The following is an 18,914-nucleotide window of genomic DNA, read 5'->3' as shown; positions in this document are numbered from 1 at the left end:
TGCACAGTGCTTTAAGTTAGCACATCCATATATTGAAATTCAGTCTTAACTGTCTGGAGAAAAAAAACGTAAAAAGGTTTGAATTCACCCAACTCAAATGTTGGAGATCTAAGTTTCTGTGACAGTCAGCAACCCACAGGGTTTTCTTCTCTCCCTATTCCACATTCTTGATAAGAATCATGATTTAATTGGATTGGTGATTTATCTATTCATCACCTGATATTTGTTATCTGATGTGATGGCTGTTGGTCTGTCTGTATGCCTGTAGCTTATTGAAATACACATTTTCCTATGAGATATTCAAGTATTCTCTTCTATTATACTGGTACTCTGTTCACCTTTCCATTTGGCTTTATTGCCAGTATTGTCAACCATATTGCCACTAGGTGTCTATCTTAACCATGTTTTCTGCAGAGGTTGAGGACAGATTTAGCAAAGTTTTACATGTCAGCAGCATAGTTTGGTGTAGGATGTGTATAAAAGCAGACTGCTTCAAGAGAAGTCGAAGGAAGTCGCAACCACAGGATGTAACAATCGTAAAGCGTTTATTTCCATTTCAAACTCTTCCGCCAGTTCAGGAGAAGATATAAAATAGCGTCGTCATCCAAGTTGTCCTGTGGAGTTATTTAGACTCAGTTTGTTTAATTATAAACATAAAACTTATCAATTGATTGACAACTGCTAAGTTTTGTCCAGTTGCAGAGTTTTTGTTTATAATTACAATTAAAACAGAATAAACATATTGATGGTTTAAATTTGAAAACTCTCCTCCCATGAAGGCACCAAGCATTATTAGCATTATTTTGCTAATATTCCTACCATCATAATAACTCTCTAAGGTCAGGGAAAGAGAGAAAAGAAAGGGGAAAACACTCACAGAACATAAAGATATCCGTCACGCAAAAAACACATCCCTTAAGTAAACAGAAAGTGATATCAAATGATCTGATTGTACATTTTGATTTTAATCATATAGCTGACACTCTTATGCAGAGTATCTTACTCAAGGGCACATCAGCAGATTTCTTACCTAGTCAGTCTGGGGATTTGTACCAGCAACCTTTCGGTTTCTGGCCCAACGCTTTTAACTGCTAGGCTACCTGCCTCCCTAGTACAACCCCAGTGGTATGTATTTACATTAACATTCTTAGCTTGGGGATCTTAGGCTTCAGGCACAGTCCATGTCCTCATTGGAGGCTTGATACAGACACATCTCCTCTCTTCCACTGATGTTCACTCTCTCCTCACTTCTTCTCTCTTTCGTTCCTCTGATGGTACAGGCGTAGGCCCGGGTCTCGTAGGGAGGGCACAGACACAACTGGGACCCCTGAGCTTCCAAGAGAGGGTCTTCTCTCTGGGAGAGGGAGGGGGAGGAAAGAATTTGAGAGAGCGAGAGAGTAGAGAAAGAGAAAGAGAACAAAATGCAGGGACAAGGACAAGGAGGTTCACACAGGCACCTGTTCAAACGTAGCTTTACGCACTAGAACACTTCCCTCACCCCTAATCTCACCTACCAGTCCATTAAGGATGTGTCAGTCTGTTCAGCTGGATGTTCCAGTGTTTGACGCTGGTGCTGGCATGTCGCAGCTTCCTTTGAGCAGCCTGAGTGAGACCATGGAGAGGGACGGGGTGAGAGATGGAGGGGAAGAGAATGAGAAAGGAAGTGAAGGAGAAGAGAATGAGAGAGGGCAGTTAGAGAATACATTTCTGTAGTTTATACAGGATCCAGAGGCCACTGTGCTTCCTTTTGAGATGTTTATTACTCTCAGATAAGAAGAAGCATGATATAAAACACAGGGTCCACACTGACACACATACAGCAATTACTAAATAGACTTCATGGGACCTGAGTGGGGGAAAGTACAGCATAACTATCTACACTGACCTCTAAGACCATGAACCTTGTCTTTCCGTCCTGTGGCTTGTTTCGGTACATTCAACACCCACACATATGCACGTTCACACAGATATGTGTGTGCAGCAGAGGTGGTTAAGCGGACTATGATTGCTTGATGAGTAGCTGTCGAGTAGCTGTAGTTGTCTGGACAGTGGTTCCCTGATATACTATACATTTAGCAGAAGATCTGGGTTCGATACTGATTTTGTTGCACTCACTGCAATGTCCTGGTCCATTCTGTGCCTGCTGGCCCGAACTTTCTCCAGTTGGTGTTGGGCCTCCTCCAAAGCCTGGGACTTGGTTACCATCTCTTGCCTGAGCTCCTGCTTCTCTCTCTGGGTCTTCAGGATGTACTGCTCCTGTTCCTCCTGGAGGGCCAGCAGCGCCTTCATCTTCTCCTCCTCCTCTACCAGCAGCCTTGGGATGAAGAGAGAGAAGGAGAGCCACCACCACGCAGGGTTCTAAGTCACAATAGCACACTGACCCTTGTTGGAGCTCTAAAAATAATCGGCTGGACCTATGGCAATAATGTTACAGTTACAGAATAGGAATGCCCTAACTTATTGTGTATTCTATAGCTTCTTTTTGTGACAGTTGTGACAATGTCATAATGAAGGGACAAATCAAAGAGCACAGTTATGACAATGTCATAATGGAAGGACCAATCAGAGAGCAGGGTTATGGAAAAAGTAAACATGAAAAGACATTACGCCCTAAGATGTTCAGTTCCTGAGTAAGTAGACAAACCACAAGTACCGCACAGAGATGACAGGAAATCGTTGGTGTCTCTCTGAGAGTAAACACGTCTACTAACAAAAACCGTTGTGATCTGTGGAGGACAACAGCATCATATGTATGTGTGTGTGTGTGTGTGTGTGTGTACTCGCTTGACTGAGGGTGCCATGCATTTGGCTAAACAGAAGTTCAGCCAAATCACTTCAGGTTAATATAAGCTTTAATATTGCAGATAGGGATATGTCACGTTCACTGGAATAGATATCGGACCAAGGCGCAGCAGATGTTGAGTTCCACATAATTTAATGAATAAATTGAAACTTGGCAAAGACAAAAACAAATTAACAATAAACTAACAATGAACAGTGACTACAGAGATGCTACGTGCACTAACTCAAAACAATATCCCATAAGCACAGGTGGAAAAATGCTACTTAAATATGATCCCCTATTAGAGACAACGATGACCAGCTGCCTCTAATTGGGAATCATACACAATCCACATCATAGAAAAACAAACCTACAACCCCACATAGAAATAATAAACTAGACTAACCCCCCAGTCAGGCCCTGACCTACTCTATCATAGAAAATAAGGACTCTCTATGGTCAGGACGTGACAGGATAAGATTTAATAGTGCGGATAGGTTTTGGGTTCTATAAAATTAATTGTTTGCATAATTTCTACTCCCCCTTATTTATTTATTTGATTTGTATTGGTATTCCCCAGGGCAGCTGTTTAGGCCCATATTTTTTCAATCTTTACTAATGATCTTTACTAATGATGATTTCCTTGTGACAGAGACTGCACAGGGATGAGTGTTCACATTTTGTATTCAAGACATACATTCTTTTTCAATTTTACTTTAGTCCTTATTGCAAGGCATGGTGAAATAGTTTTATTAATTTCCCCAAATTTCTAAATATATAATTCCAGACATTATGTGGTATTGTGTGTCGGCCAGTGTCAAAAATGCTCAGTTTATTCCTTTACAAATTCAGGCTGTAAAACAATCAAACGCTGAAAAAGTCAAGGGGTGTGAATACTTTAAAGGCACTGTATCTAGTTTGTAGATTTTAGTTTGAATGATTCGGTATGATTTGTTTGATATGATGAACGAATCAATGAGATTTGGATCATTGCAGGGATGTGACAAATGAAAGGAAAGTATTTACGTTTAAAACTGACATTTAGCATTGAAATGATAACAAAAAATCATACAATTACGTGAATTCACAATTCAGATATGACCGCTAACGGGCAATGCAGTCCATTCTACCGCAGTCATGACAGCGTGTTCATAGACGTCCAATAATATGTTCTTACCCCACATACTGTTGTTTGACAGCTCAAGCTTTGTGCTTGCAGAGAAATCATTGTACAATATCTCCATCCATGCAGTCAAGGTTTTTCGACATGGCATCTTGTTTCTAGACGTGCCTTGTGTTTAGGGGCCCATTGAAGTTGACATCCTCTACCATTGACGATGGCTGCATATCAACTTCAGTAATTTCTTTAATCAGTATTGGGATTTTCTCACTCTGTCCCTTGCAACTCGTTATGTGACTTCTTACTCCTGAACTTATTTATGCTTACAATAACAAAAGGGTTGACTACTTTTTAACTCAAGACATTTCAGCTTTTCATTTTGAATTCATTTGTAAAAGTTTATAAAAACATAATTCCACTTTGACATTATGGGGTATTTTGTGTAAGCCAGTGACACAAAATTTTAATTGAATCCATTTTAAATTCAGGCTGTAGCACAACAAAATATAGAAAAAGTAAATGGGTGTGAATACTTTCTGAAGGCACTGTATATACGTGTGTGTGTGTGTGTGTGTGTGTGTGTGTGTGTATATATGCTGTATATACTGTATATGTATGTGTGTGTGTGTGTGTTACCTGGCCTGTGCGAGGAAGTAGACCTCCTCGTCTTGTCTAGCTCTCATCTCCTGATGCAGGGCCTCCTCCAGGCGGAGCTGCATCACCTCCAGCTCCCTTATTCTCCTCCTCTGACGCTCCGTCTCTACATCCTTGAGGGCCATTTCTGCCTGAATGCTGGCCCGTGCCTGACCCACAACAAACACACCAGGACAAAGCCACAATTAGACCCGTAAAGATCTATAGAGTTGGGTCCTTCTCCTCATTGTCTCACCCCTCATACTTTCCTCCTCCTCAACTTTCCTTGAGTTCCTTCTTCCTATCCTTCTCCCAGCCTCCTCTCCTCTAGTGGGTGCAGTGCTGTTAGACTTTAGTGCTGCTTTTGATGTAATTGATCATAAAATGTTGCTAGGTAAAGTTATGTTATGGTTTTATTTCTGGCGCTTTATCCTGGATGGAAAGCTACCTTTCCAGGGGAAGGCAAAAAGTTTTCTTCAATGGTAGCTTTTTGCACTGTAAAGATTTACACTGTGGTGTTCCTCAAGGCAGTTGCCTAGGCCCACTACTCTACTCTATCTTGACTAATGATTTACCATCAGGAATGAATAAAGCAAGAGTGGTTATGTATGCTGATGACTCTACAATGTATAGCACTGCATCAGCATATAATGAACTAACAGATGTATTGAGCAAAGAACTAAGAACGGTGTCTTAGGGGGTTAACAATCAGAAATTGGTGTTGAATATTTCTAAAACAACATTTATTGTATTTGGTATTGGTGACCCTCAATTAAACTTGTCAATGGATGGGTTGTCTGTTGACCAAGTTAAAAAAGTGTCACATTGGACACAGCTCTGTCATGGTCTGAACATATAGACAAGATTGTAATTAAAATGGGTAAAGGCATTGCTATAACAATAAATGTTCTGAGGTTCTGTCAGACCTATAGTACTGTCCAGTCATATTGTCATCTGCAGCAAAAAAATATCTTAAAATGCTCCAACTCGCTCAAAAAAAGGCTGCAAGATTAGCTCTTCATTGACCTACCCGTACGAATGTCAACCGATTGCGCCATCATCTCTCATGGCTTCCCGTTGAACACAAATTATTATCCAGTCTTTTGATTTTCTTTAGGAATGTGATATTTCTAAACAAACCAACGTTTATTTCTGACCAATTAGTGTATACTAGGAACAAACATAACCACCAAACCAGACAGGCTAGTTCAGGACAACTGATAACCCCCAGACCAGGGATAAATATCCTAAAATCTACAGTAATACGGAGCCATCACTACATGGAATTCTTTACCAAATCACATTTCTCAGGTAAAAACTAAATCCGCCTTCAAGAAAACAATAAAATAACTCAGTTTGGTGAAGAATGACAGCACCAACAGCACAAACTGTCATTCTGTTACGAAACTATGCACCTGCACTGTTCTTCAAGTACATGTATTTTTGTAAGATTTTCTGTGGACATTGATAAATATAGTCCTTGTGCATAGCGTTTTATGGTTTGTTTAACTTAGCAATCATTGTTTTTTGTTTGGCACACATTTTAAAGGGAGAAATCTGAGTCTCAGCATCACTCTGTTACCGTGGAATTGTGTTTCTGTGTTGGACCCCAGGACGATTAGCTGACATTATAGCATCATCTAATGGGGATCCTAGTAAAAATTATAATTCTCCTTCCTCTTACATCCACCTTCTTTCCTTACCCTGATCAGCTCACCTCCTCCTCAACTCCCCGCTATACTCTTCCTCTCTATCCCTCTCACCTCCTCAGCCTGCTGTAGCTGCTCCTGCAGGGTTCTCTGCAGCTCCACATGTTGTATCCTCTTCTGCTCCTCCTGCAGCAGAGCTGTCTGGGCCTGCTTTTGCGCATCCTGCACACAGATTATACAAATATAACAACAGTGATTGTGATCACATTGCTATTCAAAGTTCAGTTTTCGTTGTAGTCATCTCTCTCTCTCCGCCTCTCTGTCTCTGTCTGTCTCTCTCTCTCTCTCTCTGTCTCTCTGTCTCTCTGTCTCTCTGTCTTTCTCTCTCAGCCACACACACCTGTAGTAGCTCCAGCTCAGCCAACTTGCTCTCCCTCTCCCACTGGAGAAGGCGCAGACTTTGGAGCTCCTCCTCCTTGGCGGTGTGTCTCCTCTCCCTCTCCTCCCTTTGCTCCCTGCGTCGCAGCTTCAGGTCCTTATGCAGGGATTTCTTCCCCTCCACACACAGACGGATGGCTGTCTGGATCGCTACAATGACAACATACAGTAAGTAGCCTGAAGCATCATCATAAATCAAGCCAGAGGACACATTGTGGCTTTTGCCTTTATCAGGGTGTGAAATGGCTATTTTCTCCAGGCTTTAAAAGCCCAGTGTGTACTGTACTGTATGATCTCTGACCTGTGGTCCACTCCTGTCTCTGCTTGGTGTCGGGGGCGCTCATCTCGTAGGTCTTAGTGAGCGTCTTGACACAGAACATACACCTCTTCCCCTCCTTCTCTGGCAGCACCTGTCAACGCAACCACAGTGGTGAGAACATAACCACCATAACAAACAGCATCATCCACACACAACATTTTGTATTGATAAAAAATAATGGGGTGGTTCATATTCATTCAAGTATGTTACCCTATCGACGTCTTCTCTGAACAAATCCCTCATCCCAGCTCTGCCCACATTGGCATCCCATGCCAGAGGATTTAGTGTAGGCCTACCCCCGGTACTTACCTTCCTCCATTCTACATAACCCCTAACCCAGTGTTGTGTACCTCCACACAGCAGTTGTGGCTCAGCTCGATGCAGCCTTTACACTCCTTGCGGTCCTCACTGACATAGTAATGCAGAGTGCTGGGCTGGAGAGAGAACCAGCGCTCATTCCAGTTCCTCCGCAAGTGGCCCTTCTTCCACAAATACCCCTATAAGGACAGATACATACGGCCACACAAAGTTACACATGCCTAATTATATAAATGCCATATTACACGTGGATTACATTTATATTACATGCATATTAACACAAAGATGTCTATATATTCTCTTGTTTAAAAGCACCTGTTTTATGATATTGCCTGCTATCTCCTGGTAGACCTCGTCTATCGCCATCGTAACGGATTCCTTCACCATCCCACTGGTCAGCCTCCCGGTGTTGACAAAGTCCAGGAAGGCCCACACTGTGATGCCGCTCTGCTGCACAGCCTCCTGGGAGATGAAGTCTTCCATGTCCACACAGCTCAACTCCACACTCATGGCTATGCAGATCTTCTTCAGGAGATATTCCACCTGCGAGTTACCATAGGGAATGAATAGAGCACATCATGGGACAAATCCTAACTTGAGACAGAAGTTTCACCCAAATCTCCCGTTGATATTATTGCAAGACATTTTCATGAAAAGAGGGAAGAAAGGAGGTACCGTCCAGGGCTGAGAACTCACCTCCTCTGGGATCAGGACCAGTGGATAATTGTCTTCAGACAGGAAGTTGAAGAGGCACCAAAGATGGAAGGCATCTTTATCAGGCAGAACGTCCACGCCATTTTTAGGCCGGTAGTTCTTTTTGGCACAGAGAGTCCAGCAGAACTCATCTACGTTCTCCTTAGCAAACGTGCCCTCAACCACCTGGGGTCAGAAAGAGAGGATGCCAAGTGTGTGTGTGTGTGTGTGTGTGTGTGTGTGTGTGTGTGTGTGTGTGTGTGTGTCAGCATGTGTATACAGTACCTTGTCCAGTATGAATTTGTTGAGGTAGGGCATGTACCCCTGGTTGGACACCGGCCCATCATCATCATCGCTGAAGTGGTCCTCTAGAGCCACAGGGTCGTGTGGGATGTTCAGCGCAGTGTATAGGTTATGAGACAACACCTACAACTCATCAACACAGTGTATAGGTTAGGAGACAGCACCTACAACTCTTCAACACAGTGTATAGGTTATGACACAACACCTATAACTCATCAACACAGTGTATAGATTATGAGACAACACCTACAACTCATCAACACAGTGTATAGATTATGAGACAACACATACAACTCATCAACACAGTGTATAGGTTATGAGACAACACCTACAACTCATCAACACAGTGTATAGGTTATGAGACAACACCTACAACTCATCAACACAGTGTATAGGTTATGAGACAACACATACAACTCATCAACACAGTGTATAGGTTAGGAGACAACACCTACAACTCATTAACACAGTGTATAGATTATGAGACAACACCTACAACTCATCAACACAGTGTATAGGTTATAAGACAACACCTACAACTCCAACACAGTGTATAGGTTATGAGACAACACTTACAACTCATTAACACAGTGTATAGGTTATGAGACAACATGTACAGCTCATTAACACATGTATAGGTTATGAAACAACACGTACAACTCATCAACACAGTGTATAGGTTATGAGACAACACGTACAACTCATCAACACAGTGTATAGGTTATAAGACAACACGTACAACTCATTAACACAGTGTATAGGTTACGCAACAAGACCCACTAAGCATGGACCGACGATGACTTATTTTGGATGTCTTTTTTGGTGTTGTCCGGACCGGATATCTTTTTTGGTATTTGTTTTTGGTGCCTTCCATACCAGCCTTGATTTCAACGTCAACTGACTTCGATATTTGATCTGGATCAGTCCAAATCTGAACCAATCATAGATGTCTATGTTTGGTTCAGATTTGTTACAGTCTGGACTGGTCTGGAATTCAACGTCCAAGGCACATTAGCAATATGGTGTAACTGCAGACTGCAATTCGGAGTGTTTCTTGATGTGAGTGTTTGCTGATATCAGGAACCGCCCATTGGTGCCTGCCATTGGTCAGTCCATTGATACCTGCCATTGGTCAGTTCCGGTGCTATGAGACTGATGGTGTCTCGACACAGATGATTTGTTTACATAGCAGGTTAGGAAAACTAATGTAGCAGGTTAGGATAATTAACATGGCAGGTTAGGTGAATGAGGTTAAGGTTAGGAAAAGGTGTAGGGTTAGGTTTACCTACAATGACACAATTGTCAACAACTGTTGTCCCGGACGCGAAAGAAATGGCCATGGACCAATGGTGAGCATCAATGGGTGTAACTTCACATCAAGAAATGCCCATATCAGAAAACGCCACTAATTGCGGTCTGCAATTACGCTCTTCTCTATACTAGGCCTAAACATAGACGTCTTTAATTGGTTCAGATTTGGTTCAGTCCGGACCGGCTTTGATTACTGATAAAACGTGACTGTACCATACTGTACTCTACTCTACTGAATTAAAATGTACTGTAAAGTACCGCAAGGCGTGAGAGAATGGCGCTGAAGTGCGAATTCAGGGTGTAGGCTATGTAAATTTGGACTGCTACAATTTTATTCATTGGCATTTCATTTTTTTCATTCACCAAATGCCGGCAATTACCAACTAAGGGAGACCCTGGAGCATTTTCCCGTCAGAGTTGTGTTGTCCATTGCATACTGATTTTGCATACTGATTTTGTCACAAAAATTGATGCGTAGGTATAGTGAATGTGCCCGCTCTGGTATTGGCAGGTGCGCTCTGGTATTGTATTGGCAGGTGCCCTCTGGTATTGTATTGGCAGGTGCGCTCTGGTATTGTATTGGCTGGTGCCCTCTGGTATTGTATTAGCAGGTGGGTGCCCTCTGGTATTGTATTGGCAGGTGCCCTCTAGTATTGTATTGGCAGGTGCGCTCGGGTATTGTATTGGCAGGTGACTCTGGTATTGTATTGGCAGATGCCCTCAGGTATTGTATTGGCAGGTGCCTTCTGGTATTGTATTGGCAGGTGCACTCTGGTATTGTATTAGCAGGTGCCCTCTGGTATTGTATTGGCAGATGCTCTCTGGTATTGTATTGGCAGGTGTCCTCTGGTATTGTATTGGCAGGTGCTCTCTGGTATTGTATTGGCAGGTGCCCTCTGGTATTGTATTGGCAGGTGCTCTCTGGTATTGTATTGGCAGGTGCCCTCTGGTATTGTATTGGCAGGGGCACTCTGGTATTGTATTGGCAGGTGCCCTCTGGTATTGTATTGGCAGGGGCACTCTGGTATTGTATTGGCAGGTGACTCTGGTATTGTATTGGCAGATGACTCTGGTATTGTATTGGCAGGTGACTCTGGTATTGTATTGGCAGGTGCGCTCTGGCCAACAGCTTGCAGATACAGTGCAGGTATAGCCTGCTACATAATGAGATAATTATGTACAAAAGTGCAAGATAATTTTTATTTGTCAAATGGCAGCCAAGCATTGATCATCATATCACCAGAATAAGACCTTAGATATTTATTGAAAGGAGCATCAAGCTCATCATGTGCACTTTCACCACCCTGTATAAACTGCATGCTTTCCCATGATGTGGTGATTTTTCTTTGTATCAAACATGTAGGCTACTTTGCCGCATATAAAAGGTAAATTGTTTAAAAAGTTCAACAATAAATATTTATGCCTCATTGAAGCGGTATGTTCTAGGTGTGCGAGGTATAGTCGTTTAGATTGGAGAAGAGGCAGAGCTTGTGTTTGGCTTTCCTGAATAACTGGGCCTGCCGGGAGAGTATGTGGCCACATTATTATAATGGATGTCTTTGGAGAATGTTCTGCAATCAGTATCAGAAATGCAGCCAGACTGGCCAGCTACTGTGCCTTTCTAGACCTTCTAAACAGTGGAGAGTAGACCCACAACTGATCCAAATGGAATGAAACATTCAAATTACAGGGCTTTTGAGCTGTTATTTAAATGACTTTTTCACTGCAGCCTAAACCAGGCTGGAATGTTGTATTCACTTGAAAACAGTAATGCAATTATTCATTGCATTGTGGTGTTGTAAACTAGTCTAGGTAGGATAATTTTATTGTCCCTAAACAAGATCGATAGGGGAGATTTTTGAGTTGTGTGTCTCATGTCTTTGCTGCTCTTTCTTAATGTATACAAATTTGAATGCATTTATGTGTGGTATGATCGCTAGTTAGCCTATTGCAGATCTGGACAAACGATCCACCTACAACTATTGTCACTACGAATGGTGCATTATGGGCAGGATAGACCGTTAGACTGGTAGACTATACTGACCTGTGGTATAGTATAAGTTAGCATACGGAAAAGTGTAGTGCATAAGGGAAGTACCAAAACCCCATGATATAGAGGAAGTGCATGCCAGAAGATGAGGAAATGTGGCTAGGATGGAAGAAATTATATAGTAAAACCTGCAAAAAAATGTCATCTAAACCAAGGAAAACATTCACTATTCCCCCCAAAAAACACACAACCCTCCCCAAAGCAAAACATTTGACAACCCTGAACTATTTAGGACCCCCCCAGTAAATTGCAATCTGACTGTTACTGTGGACCTACAAGTACAGTACAACTCATCAACAGTATGCACAGGTTATGAGAGAGGGGTGGGAAGAAAGGGAGACCCACATCATTTTAATGAAATTAGGTTGAACCAATTTTGAATATTTATTTGACCTTTATTTAACTAGACAAGTCAGTTAAGAACTAATTCTTATTTTCAATGACAGCCTAGGAACCGTGGGTTAACTGCCTGTTCAGGGGCAGAACAACAGATTTGTACCTTGTCAGCTCAGGAGTTTGAACTTGCAACCTTCCAGTTACTAGTCCAACACTCTAACCACTAGTCTACCCTGCCACCCCAATAGACATTGAATTGATGTCTGTGCCCAGTGGGGATACAGAAAGAGACAGGGAGACAGTAAGATAAGCGAGAGAGAGACAGACAGACAGAGGAAGAGACTGGACAGCAGAAAGATGGAAGTAGGCAGACACAGGGCCTCTTTGACAACATCGTCATAGCAACAGCTGGGATTTAGAGTCCGAGCTCCTCAGTGTGACTGGGATTAAACATGTCACAATGGCTGATCTCACACACAACGCAACACAACACAGCATCACTGACCCATAACACACGACAATTCAGCAGCCACCAATACACCCAAACACCAGAGCTATAACATACCACCAGCCACCCAGATGCATGATGGGGCTCAGAGAGGGTCTGCCTCTGAACATAGAGATAGGCCTATCACCATAGCAGATTACTGATTAGTGCCTCTCCATTCCAGCGGTAGTCTGGCCCATACATAATCCCAGGAATTAGCCCAGTTAGAGTCATGTGTTTGTTATTCTAGATTTGGGGAGGGAGGACAAAGGTTAAAAAAAAGAGAATCAAATGTCAACACAAGGGGTTTGGTCAAGCAATAACATTATGTAAGAAATCAATCAGTGCTGTGAAGCTCATGCTACAGGAAAGATCACACACAAACACACCAACCCACTGGACACAAGTGTCAGTTCAACATCTAGTTTTAATTTACATTTGGTTTAGTTGTCAACTAACATGAATTCAATGTGAAATCAACCAAACATTCCACCATGTCATTGGATTTAGATTTTTCTTTTAAATAAATAAATACAAAATGACGTAAAAAGGTTGACTCCACATCATCACATTTAATGTTTCGGTTGAAATGAAGTGGAAACAATGTTGATTCAACCAGTTTTTTCTCAGTGGGAAGTGAAAGAAAACATTTAGCTAACAGGAAAGAGATTAGACCTTGAAAATAGTGTCTCATCTAATTCGGTTGACCTAACTAGATCAATAAATAAAACATTTTTTTGTGTGTTGATAACAGTGATATAAACAACAGAATTTTCCTCAAACAAGGAAAAGATAACAAACAAAAATAATTAAGGGTAAAAACGTCAATAACACACAAACCAACACATTGGAAAGGCAGCGAGACACACTGAAGCAAATCCTTGCAATCCTCCCAGCTCTTTGACCCCTATGCTGACCCCTTACTTGACCCCTGACCTCTCACCTTTAGCTGAGATTTGGACACCTTCCCGCTCTTCTCCACATCCAGAGAAGTGAAAGCATACCAGATGGACTTTAGCAGTTCAGCTCGCAACTCCATGACTGCCTCCGCTCAGCTCTGCTTATTTTACTGCATTTCTGTGTGTGTTTGTGTGTGTGTGTGTGTGTGTGTGTGTGGCACACAGACCTGTGTGTGTCTCAGTAAACCCCCACATCCTGCTCTTTGCTAAATGGCTGCCCTGAAGCTCACTGATACCACCTATCTGTAGCAAATGGGAAAACCTTAAGGGTCACCAATTGCCACAGTGTGGGGAATATTTGAAATTATAAATCAAGGAGTTTTGGTCATGGATTGCCTCATGGTTGTACGACGTTACTCCCTGGATGCTGATTGATTGAAACAGAATTTCAGCCGTGTATATATCAGACAATATACCACAGGTATGATGCAAAAACACTTGTTTACTGTTCTACATTATACATATATAAAGTGTGTGGACACCCCTTCAAATGAGTGGATTCGGCTATTTCAGCTACACCCGTTGCTGACAGTTGTATCAAATCAAGCACACAGCCATGCAATCTCCATAGACAAACATTGGCAGTAGAATGGCCATACTGAAGAGCTCAGTGACTCTCACTGTGGCACCATCATAGGATGCCAGCTTTCCGACAAGTCAGTTCGTCAAATTTATGCCCTGCTAGAGCTTCCCTGGTCAACTGTAAGTGCTGTTATTGTGAATGGAAACGTATAACAGCCAAAACGGCTCAGCCGCAAAGTGGTAGGTCACACAAGCTCACAGAACGGGACCACCGAGTGCTGAAGCATGTAAAAATCGTTGCAACACTCACTACCGAGTTCCAAAGTGCCTCTGGAAGCAACGTCAGCACAATAACTGTTTGTCGGGAGCTTCATGAAATGGGTTTCTACGTCAGCTGGACCTCGCCGCCATTGGACTCAGGAGCAGTGGAAACGCTTCACCATCTGGAAGTCCAACGGATTCATCTGGGTTTGGCGGATACCAGGTGAACACTACCTGCTCCAATTCATAGTGATAACTGTAAAGTTTGGTGGAAGAGGAATAATGGTCTGGGGCTGTTTTTCATGGTTCATGATAGGCCCCTTAGTTCCAGTGAAGGGAGATCTTAACGCCACAGCATCCAATGACACTCCAGACGATTCTGTGCTTCCAATTTTGTGGCAACAGTTTGGAGAAGGCCCTTTCCTGTTTTAGTATGACAATGCCCCCATGCACAAAGCGAGGTCCATACAGAGATGGTTTGTCGAGTTCAGTGTGGAAGAACTTGACTGGCCTGCACAGAGCCCTGACCTCAACCCCATCGAATACCTTTGGGATGATTTGGAACGCCGACTACGAGCCAGGCCTAATTGCCCAACATCAGTGCCCGACCTCACTAATGCTCTTGTGGCTGAATGAAGCAAGTCCCCGCAGCAATGTTCTGATATCTAGTGAAAAGCCTTTCCAGAAGAGTGGAGGATGTTATAGTAGCAAAGGGAGGACCAACTCCATATTAATGCCCATGATTTTGGAATGAGATGTTCGACGAGTAGGTGTCCACATACTTTTTGTAATGTAGTGTATTTATGTTGGTAACCAGTCTATACTGTAATAACAACAGGGGTTTGGGGTTTGTGGTATATGGCTGTATCCAGGCACACCGCATTGCTTAATCGACCACCAGAGGACTGATGTACTCCACACTGAGAGACTTAACTTGCGTGAGTGTGGATTATTGGCCATTATGTGCACCTGTCCCAATACAATTCATTTGGATCTGGCTTTGAGTTACAGTTCAAAACAGTTTGTTTGCATATATAACACTCCTGGATGCAAATCATCAGATATTCTGCCTGTTAGAACCTGACCACCATCAATAAACTCACCGACGATGAAATAACTCCAGCAAACAGAATACCACAATGGATTGAGACCACTACCATCGCCTTCATTCTCTTCCTTCATGTCAACAGTTGGCTTGATTATCTCATGTTGTTACTGCAGGACTTTTCTACTATTTTGATTGTCCCCTGGTTTCTGAAAAGAAGCAGAAGTCAGAACTACTGTGTGTGTGTGTGTGTGTGTGTCTGTCGAGTCAGTGGATTAGAAAGGATTTATGAGGGGATTTCATTAATCAAAGGCATAGCCGACGTTGAGGAGCAACACCCAAATCTCTCCCCAACCAGGGATGGGTGAGGGGGAAGGTTTGGGTGAGTGAGAAGAGGAAGACAATCGAAATCCCTCATACTACCTGCCACCTCTAACGGACTAGGAAACCCATAACATTAATCTCGAGGGAAATAAAATAATCTGTTAATAGCTGAAAACAGATCTCTGAATAACAAAGGCCTCAATCATGTATGATAAAAATGCCATTATAGCAACCTTACCCCTGTCTAACCAGGAACGGAATGACCACGCTTAAACAGCAATTATTATTAATGAATAAATATCATTATTGAATATGCTTCTCATAATAAAAATAAAAACGTTTCCTGGTTATTTAATAAGGCAGGTCAGAATATAAGGGACCAAATGACACCAACTCCATTTGGATCAATCACGATTTTGCAGGGGTGTACCTACACTTGAGGCGTGTTCAGTATGATAGAACAGTGTGCAATTCAATGGAAACTGTACTGTACTAAACGACCAGGAATGCATTCATTATGATAGAACGGTGTTCAACATTAAATTCAATGGACACGGTTCTGTACCAAACTACCAATTGAAGACTGACTGGTTGCCCAGAGGATGAGTTTTGCGATGTAAAATGGTCACACCTCACCACACCCACCAAACAGGAGCAAATGTACCACAAAGGCTGGTGAAGAATGGTGTGTAGCGTTTTAGGGAAACATGTTGTTCAGTACAAACTGTCAGGAAACATAGCAAACGTTGAACCGAACTGAACACACCCCTGGCTGGCATCTTTTGAAATTCAGAAGGCCCATAGACTTGGCAGAGGCTTTCAGAGGGGGGAGAAAATCTGCCCTAGTTCCTCAATGAGCTAGGCCAAATAACTTCTCCCACCCGAAACAAAATTGTTCACGCGAGATTCTGTTCTGGGTTGCCGAGATGAATATGTAGCTCAGCCTATAAAAAGTACAGTATGTCAGTACAGTTGATTGTTTTTCCTTGAAATAAGACAAGCGGCCTGTGTTGACCTTTCTCTATATGGACTACCTTTTCACCGGAGGAGGGAACAGCCTCTAGTCATTTTCTCTGTCATCTGTGTGACTGGATGTAATTTCCTTGTGGTGACTTCTGCTGTTCTGAAGTATGTTGGTTCTGTCTCCACAGGGAGCCTTAGGCATTGTTATTGATGGAAGGTGAGGACAGACAGCTTTGAGGGGGGTGGTGGTGGTGTGTGTGTGTGTGTGTGTGTGTGTGTGTGTGTGTGTGTGTGTGTGTGCATCTGTGTGTGTGCGTCTGTGTGTGTGTGCGTTGGTGTGTGTGTGTGTGTGTGTGTGTGTGTATGGTTATTGGAGAGTGGGGGTTGCAGTTTGGGAGGCCAGTCTGAGTGCTTCTGCTTGTCCACAGCATGTCAGATTGACAGTACTGGGATCGAACCCCCCCCCCCCAAACACATGTGTGTGTGTGTGTGTGTGTGTGTGTGTGTGTGTGTGTGTGTGTGTGTGTGTATTGTGTGTGTGTATAGGTATGACCTTGAAAGAGTAACTCATCACTTCCATTCTAACACACACCTGGTCCATACCTCCAGCCAGAGTGAGACACCTGCACAGAAACAGCAGTTACAGGCAGGCTGGATCAAACAGGTCTCCAACCTCGAAACTGTCCTTTCAACTGGTAGTGTGGAATATAGACTTAGATAATCTTGAACAGAAACAATAGCTTGTTGGAGGTTATTAAAGACTTTGAGTGTGTGCTTGCGTGTGTTCGTATGTGTCACTGTGGAGCTGTCAGTGGTACGTCTCCACACTGTTCAACGAAGGTGATGACTTATCACCAAAACATCCTCTGATTTCACTGGACTGGGCACTTCTCCAGACAGATAGAAAAAGAGAGAAAAGAGATGGGGGACGTGTGTGTGTGTGCATGTGTGCGTGTGTGTGAGAGAGTGTGCATGTGCGTGTGCGTGTGTGTGTGTGTGTGTGCGTGTGTGTGCGCGTGTGTGTGTGCGTGTGTATGTGGCTGTGTGTTAGGCCTGTGGCGGCTGGTTGGTGTTGTATTTTGTTTAGTTTTGTTCCTCTGAGCAGATCCTTGTTTTCACATCCGTCCGATGGTGAGCGACACTCTTCATCTCCGTCACCCTTCAAAGTATTTATCCAAAACAGATGAGGTGTGCATGTTGTGGTTGGTCTGACACACACTTAGAGAGTGTGACATAGTTCTGTCCTTCTCTTAAAGGAAATTATCTGTCACATCTCATCTGTCACATTCTGTACATTTCCTGTACTTGTTGACTTCCCATCTTCGCCAAGTCGCCCTTAGATTACTATGGTAAGTGCACAACATTTCCTGAACACAATGGTGGACACAATATCATACAGCCTATAAATGATTGCATCGGGGTTACTTTGAGTCACTGAACACAGTAACCTATGTGGCATCAGCCAGTCTTCAATTTCACACATAACCAGGAATGTGATGCACCCCAAAAACCTGAGGAGGCACAAGAGCATGGCTGGGTGTGGTCCAAAGGGGGGCTAGGCTCCCGACCACAAGTTGCAGAATTTTGCAATTTCAAGCACCTGAAGTAGCTTTTTCCTGTAATCTAGAATCATAATCGTTTTTTATGAACCTTTATTTAACTAGTCAAGAAAGTTAAGAACAAGTTCTTATTCACAATGACGGCCTCCCCCGGCCAAACCCTAACCAGGACGATTATGTGCTGCCCTATGGGACTCCCTATCACAACCAGTTGTGATACAGCCTGGAATCAAACCAAGGTCTGTAGTGACACCTCTAGCAGTGAGATGCAGTGCCTTAGACCGCTGCGCCACTCGGGAGCCACATTTAATTCTATGTCAAAAAGATGTATATTTTTCATAAAGAAACTAAATATGCTTCTCTGGGTAAAAGATTGAAAGGAATGTGAGTCTTATTCGGTATATTTAGTTAATCCTTGATTTTCTAAAGTCTACCAACCTTGCCAGTAGACATGCCAGCTAAGATCTCAATCAAGTTAGAGCTAGCTTCTCTAACTTGATTGATAGCCTGACATGTCTTCTTGGTAGCTGGTTACGAGGTTGGGAGATCGGGAACCTGTCTGGGCTAGCTAAAGCCAACTCCATAAAATTGCTAGGTGACTAATAGCATTACAGAGAAACAACAACAGCAACAACAACATACAACAACAAAATGTAATACAAAAATATTATATACACTGCTCAAAAAAATAAAGGGAACACTAAAATAACACATCCTAGATCTGAATGAATGAAATATTCTTATTAAATACTTTTTTCTTTACATAGTTGAATGTGCTGACAACAAAATCATATAAAAATTATCAATGGAAATAAAATGTATCAACCCATGGAGGTCTGGAT

The 18,914-nt window shown here is 42.7% G+C and overlaps 1 protein-coding gene across 2 annotated transcripts; it reads right to left on the bottom strand.

The window, feature by feature from the left end:
- Positions 1-528: 528 nt before the first annotated feature.
- On the bottom strand, positions 529-13,548 carry LOC112244812 (differentially expressed in FDCP 6 homolog). 2 transcript variants are annotated; one of them, XM_024412607.2, is made up of 12 exons: positions 13,383-13,548; positions 8,238-8,378; positions 7,956-8,138; positions 7,575-7,802; positions 7,292-7,438; positions 6,924-7,032; positions 6,585-6,772; positions 6,299-6,406; positions 4,539-4,705; positions 2,116-2,314; positions 1,511-1,602; positions 529-1,354 (listed from the first exon to the last, which is right to left on the bottom strand). In XM_024412607.2, the coding sequence occupies exons 1-11, from the start codon at positions 13,476-13,478 to the stop codon at positions 1,522-1,524; spliced, it is 1,647 nt and encodes a 548-aa protein (XP_024268375.1). In that variant the 5' UTR covers positions 13,479-13,548; the 3' UTR covers positions 529-1,354; positions 1,511-1,521. The 2 variants fall into 2 exon arrangements, with proteins under 2 accessions (XP_024268375.1, XP_024268374.1); XM_024412606.2 differs by having other exon boundaries at positions 1,515-1,602; positions 13,383-13,547.
- Between the last annotated feature and the right edge of the window lie 5,366 nt (positions 13,549-18,914).

Source organism: Oncorhynchus tshawytscha, linkage group LG02, assembly GCF_018296145.1.
Source record: "Oncorhynchus tshawytscha isolate Ot180627B linkage group LG02, Otsh_v2.0, whole genome shotgun sequence".
Lineage (NCBI taxonomy): Eukaryota > Metazoa > Chordata > Actinopteri > Salmoniformes > Salmonidae > Oncorhynchus > Oncorhynchus tshawytscha.
Note: the sequence above shows the minus strand (reverse complement) of the source record. Positions and strands in the feature narration are given on the sequence as shown.

Excerpts from the sequence above, each read along its gene's own strand:
- LOC112244812 (XM_024412607.2), bottom strand. The coding sequence starts at position 13,478 with ATGGAGTTGCGAGCTGAACTGCTAAAGTCCATCTGGTATGCTTTCACT. Across the intron at positions 8,379-13,382 it reads TGTCCAAATCTCAGCTAAAG|GTGTTGTCTCATAACCTATA; the intron begins GTGAGAGGTCAG and ends GATGAGTTGTAG. Across the intron at positions 7,439-7,574 it reads CAGGCAATATCATAAAACAG|GGGTATTTGTGGAAGAAGGG; the intron begins GTGCTTTTAAAC and ends CTGTCCTTATAG.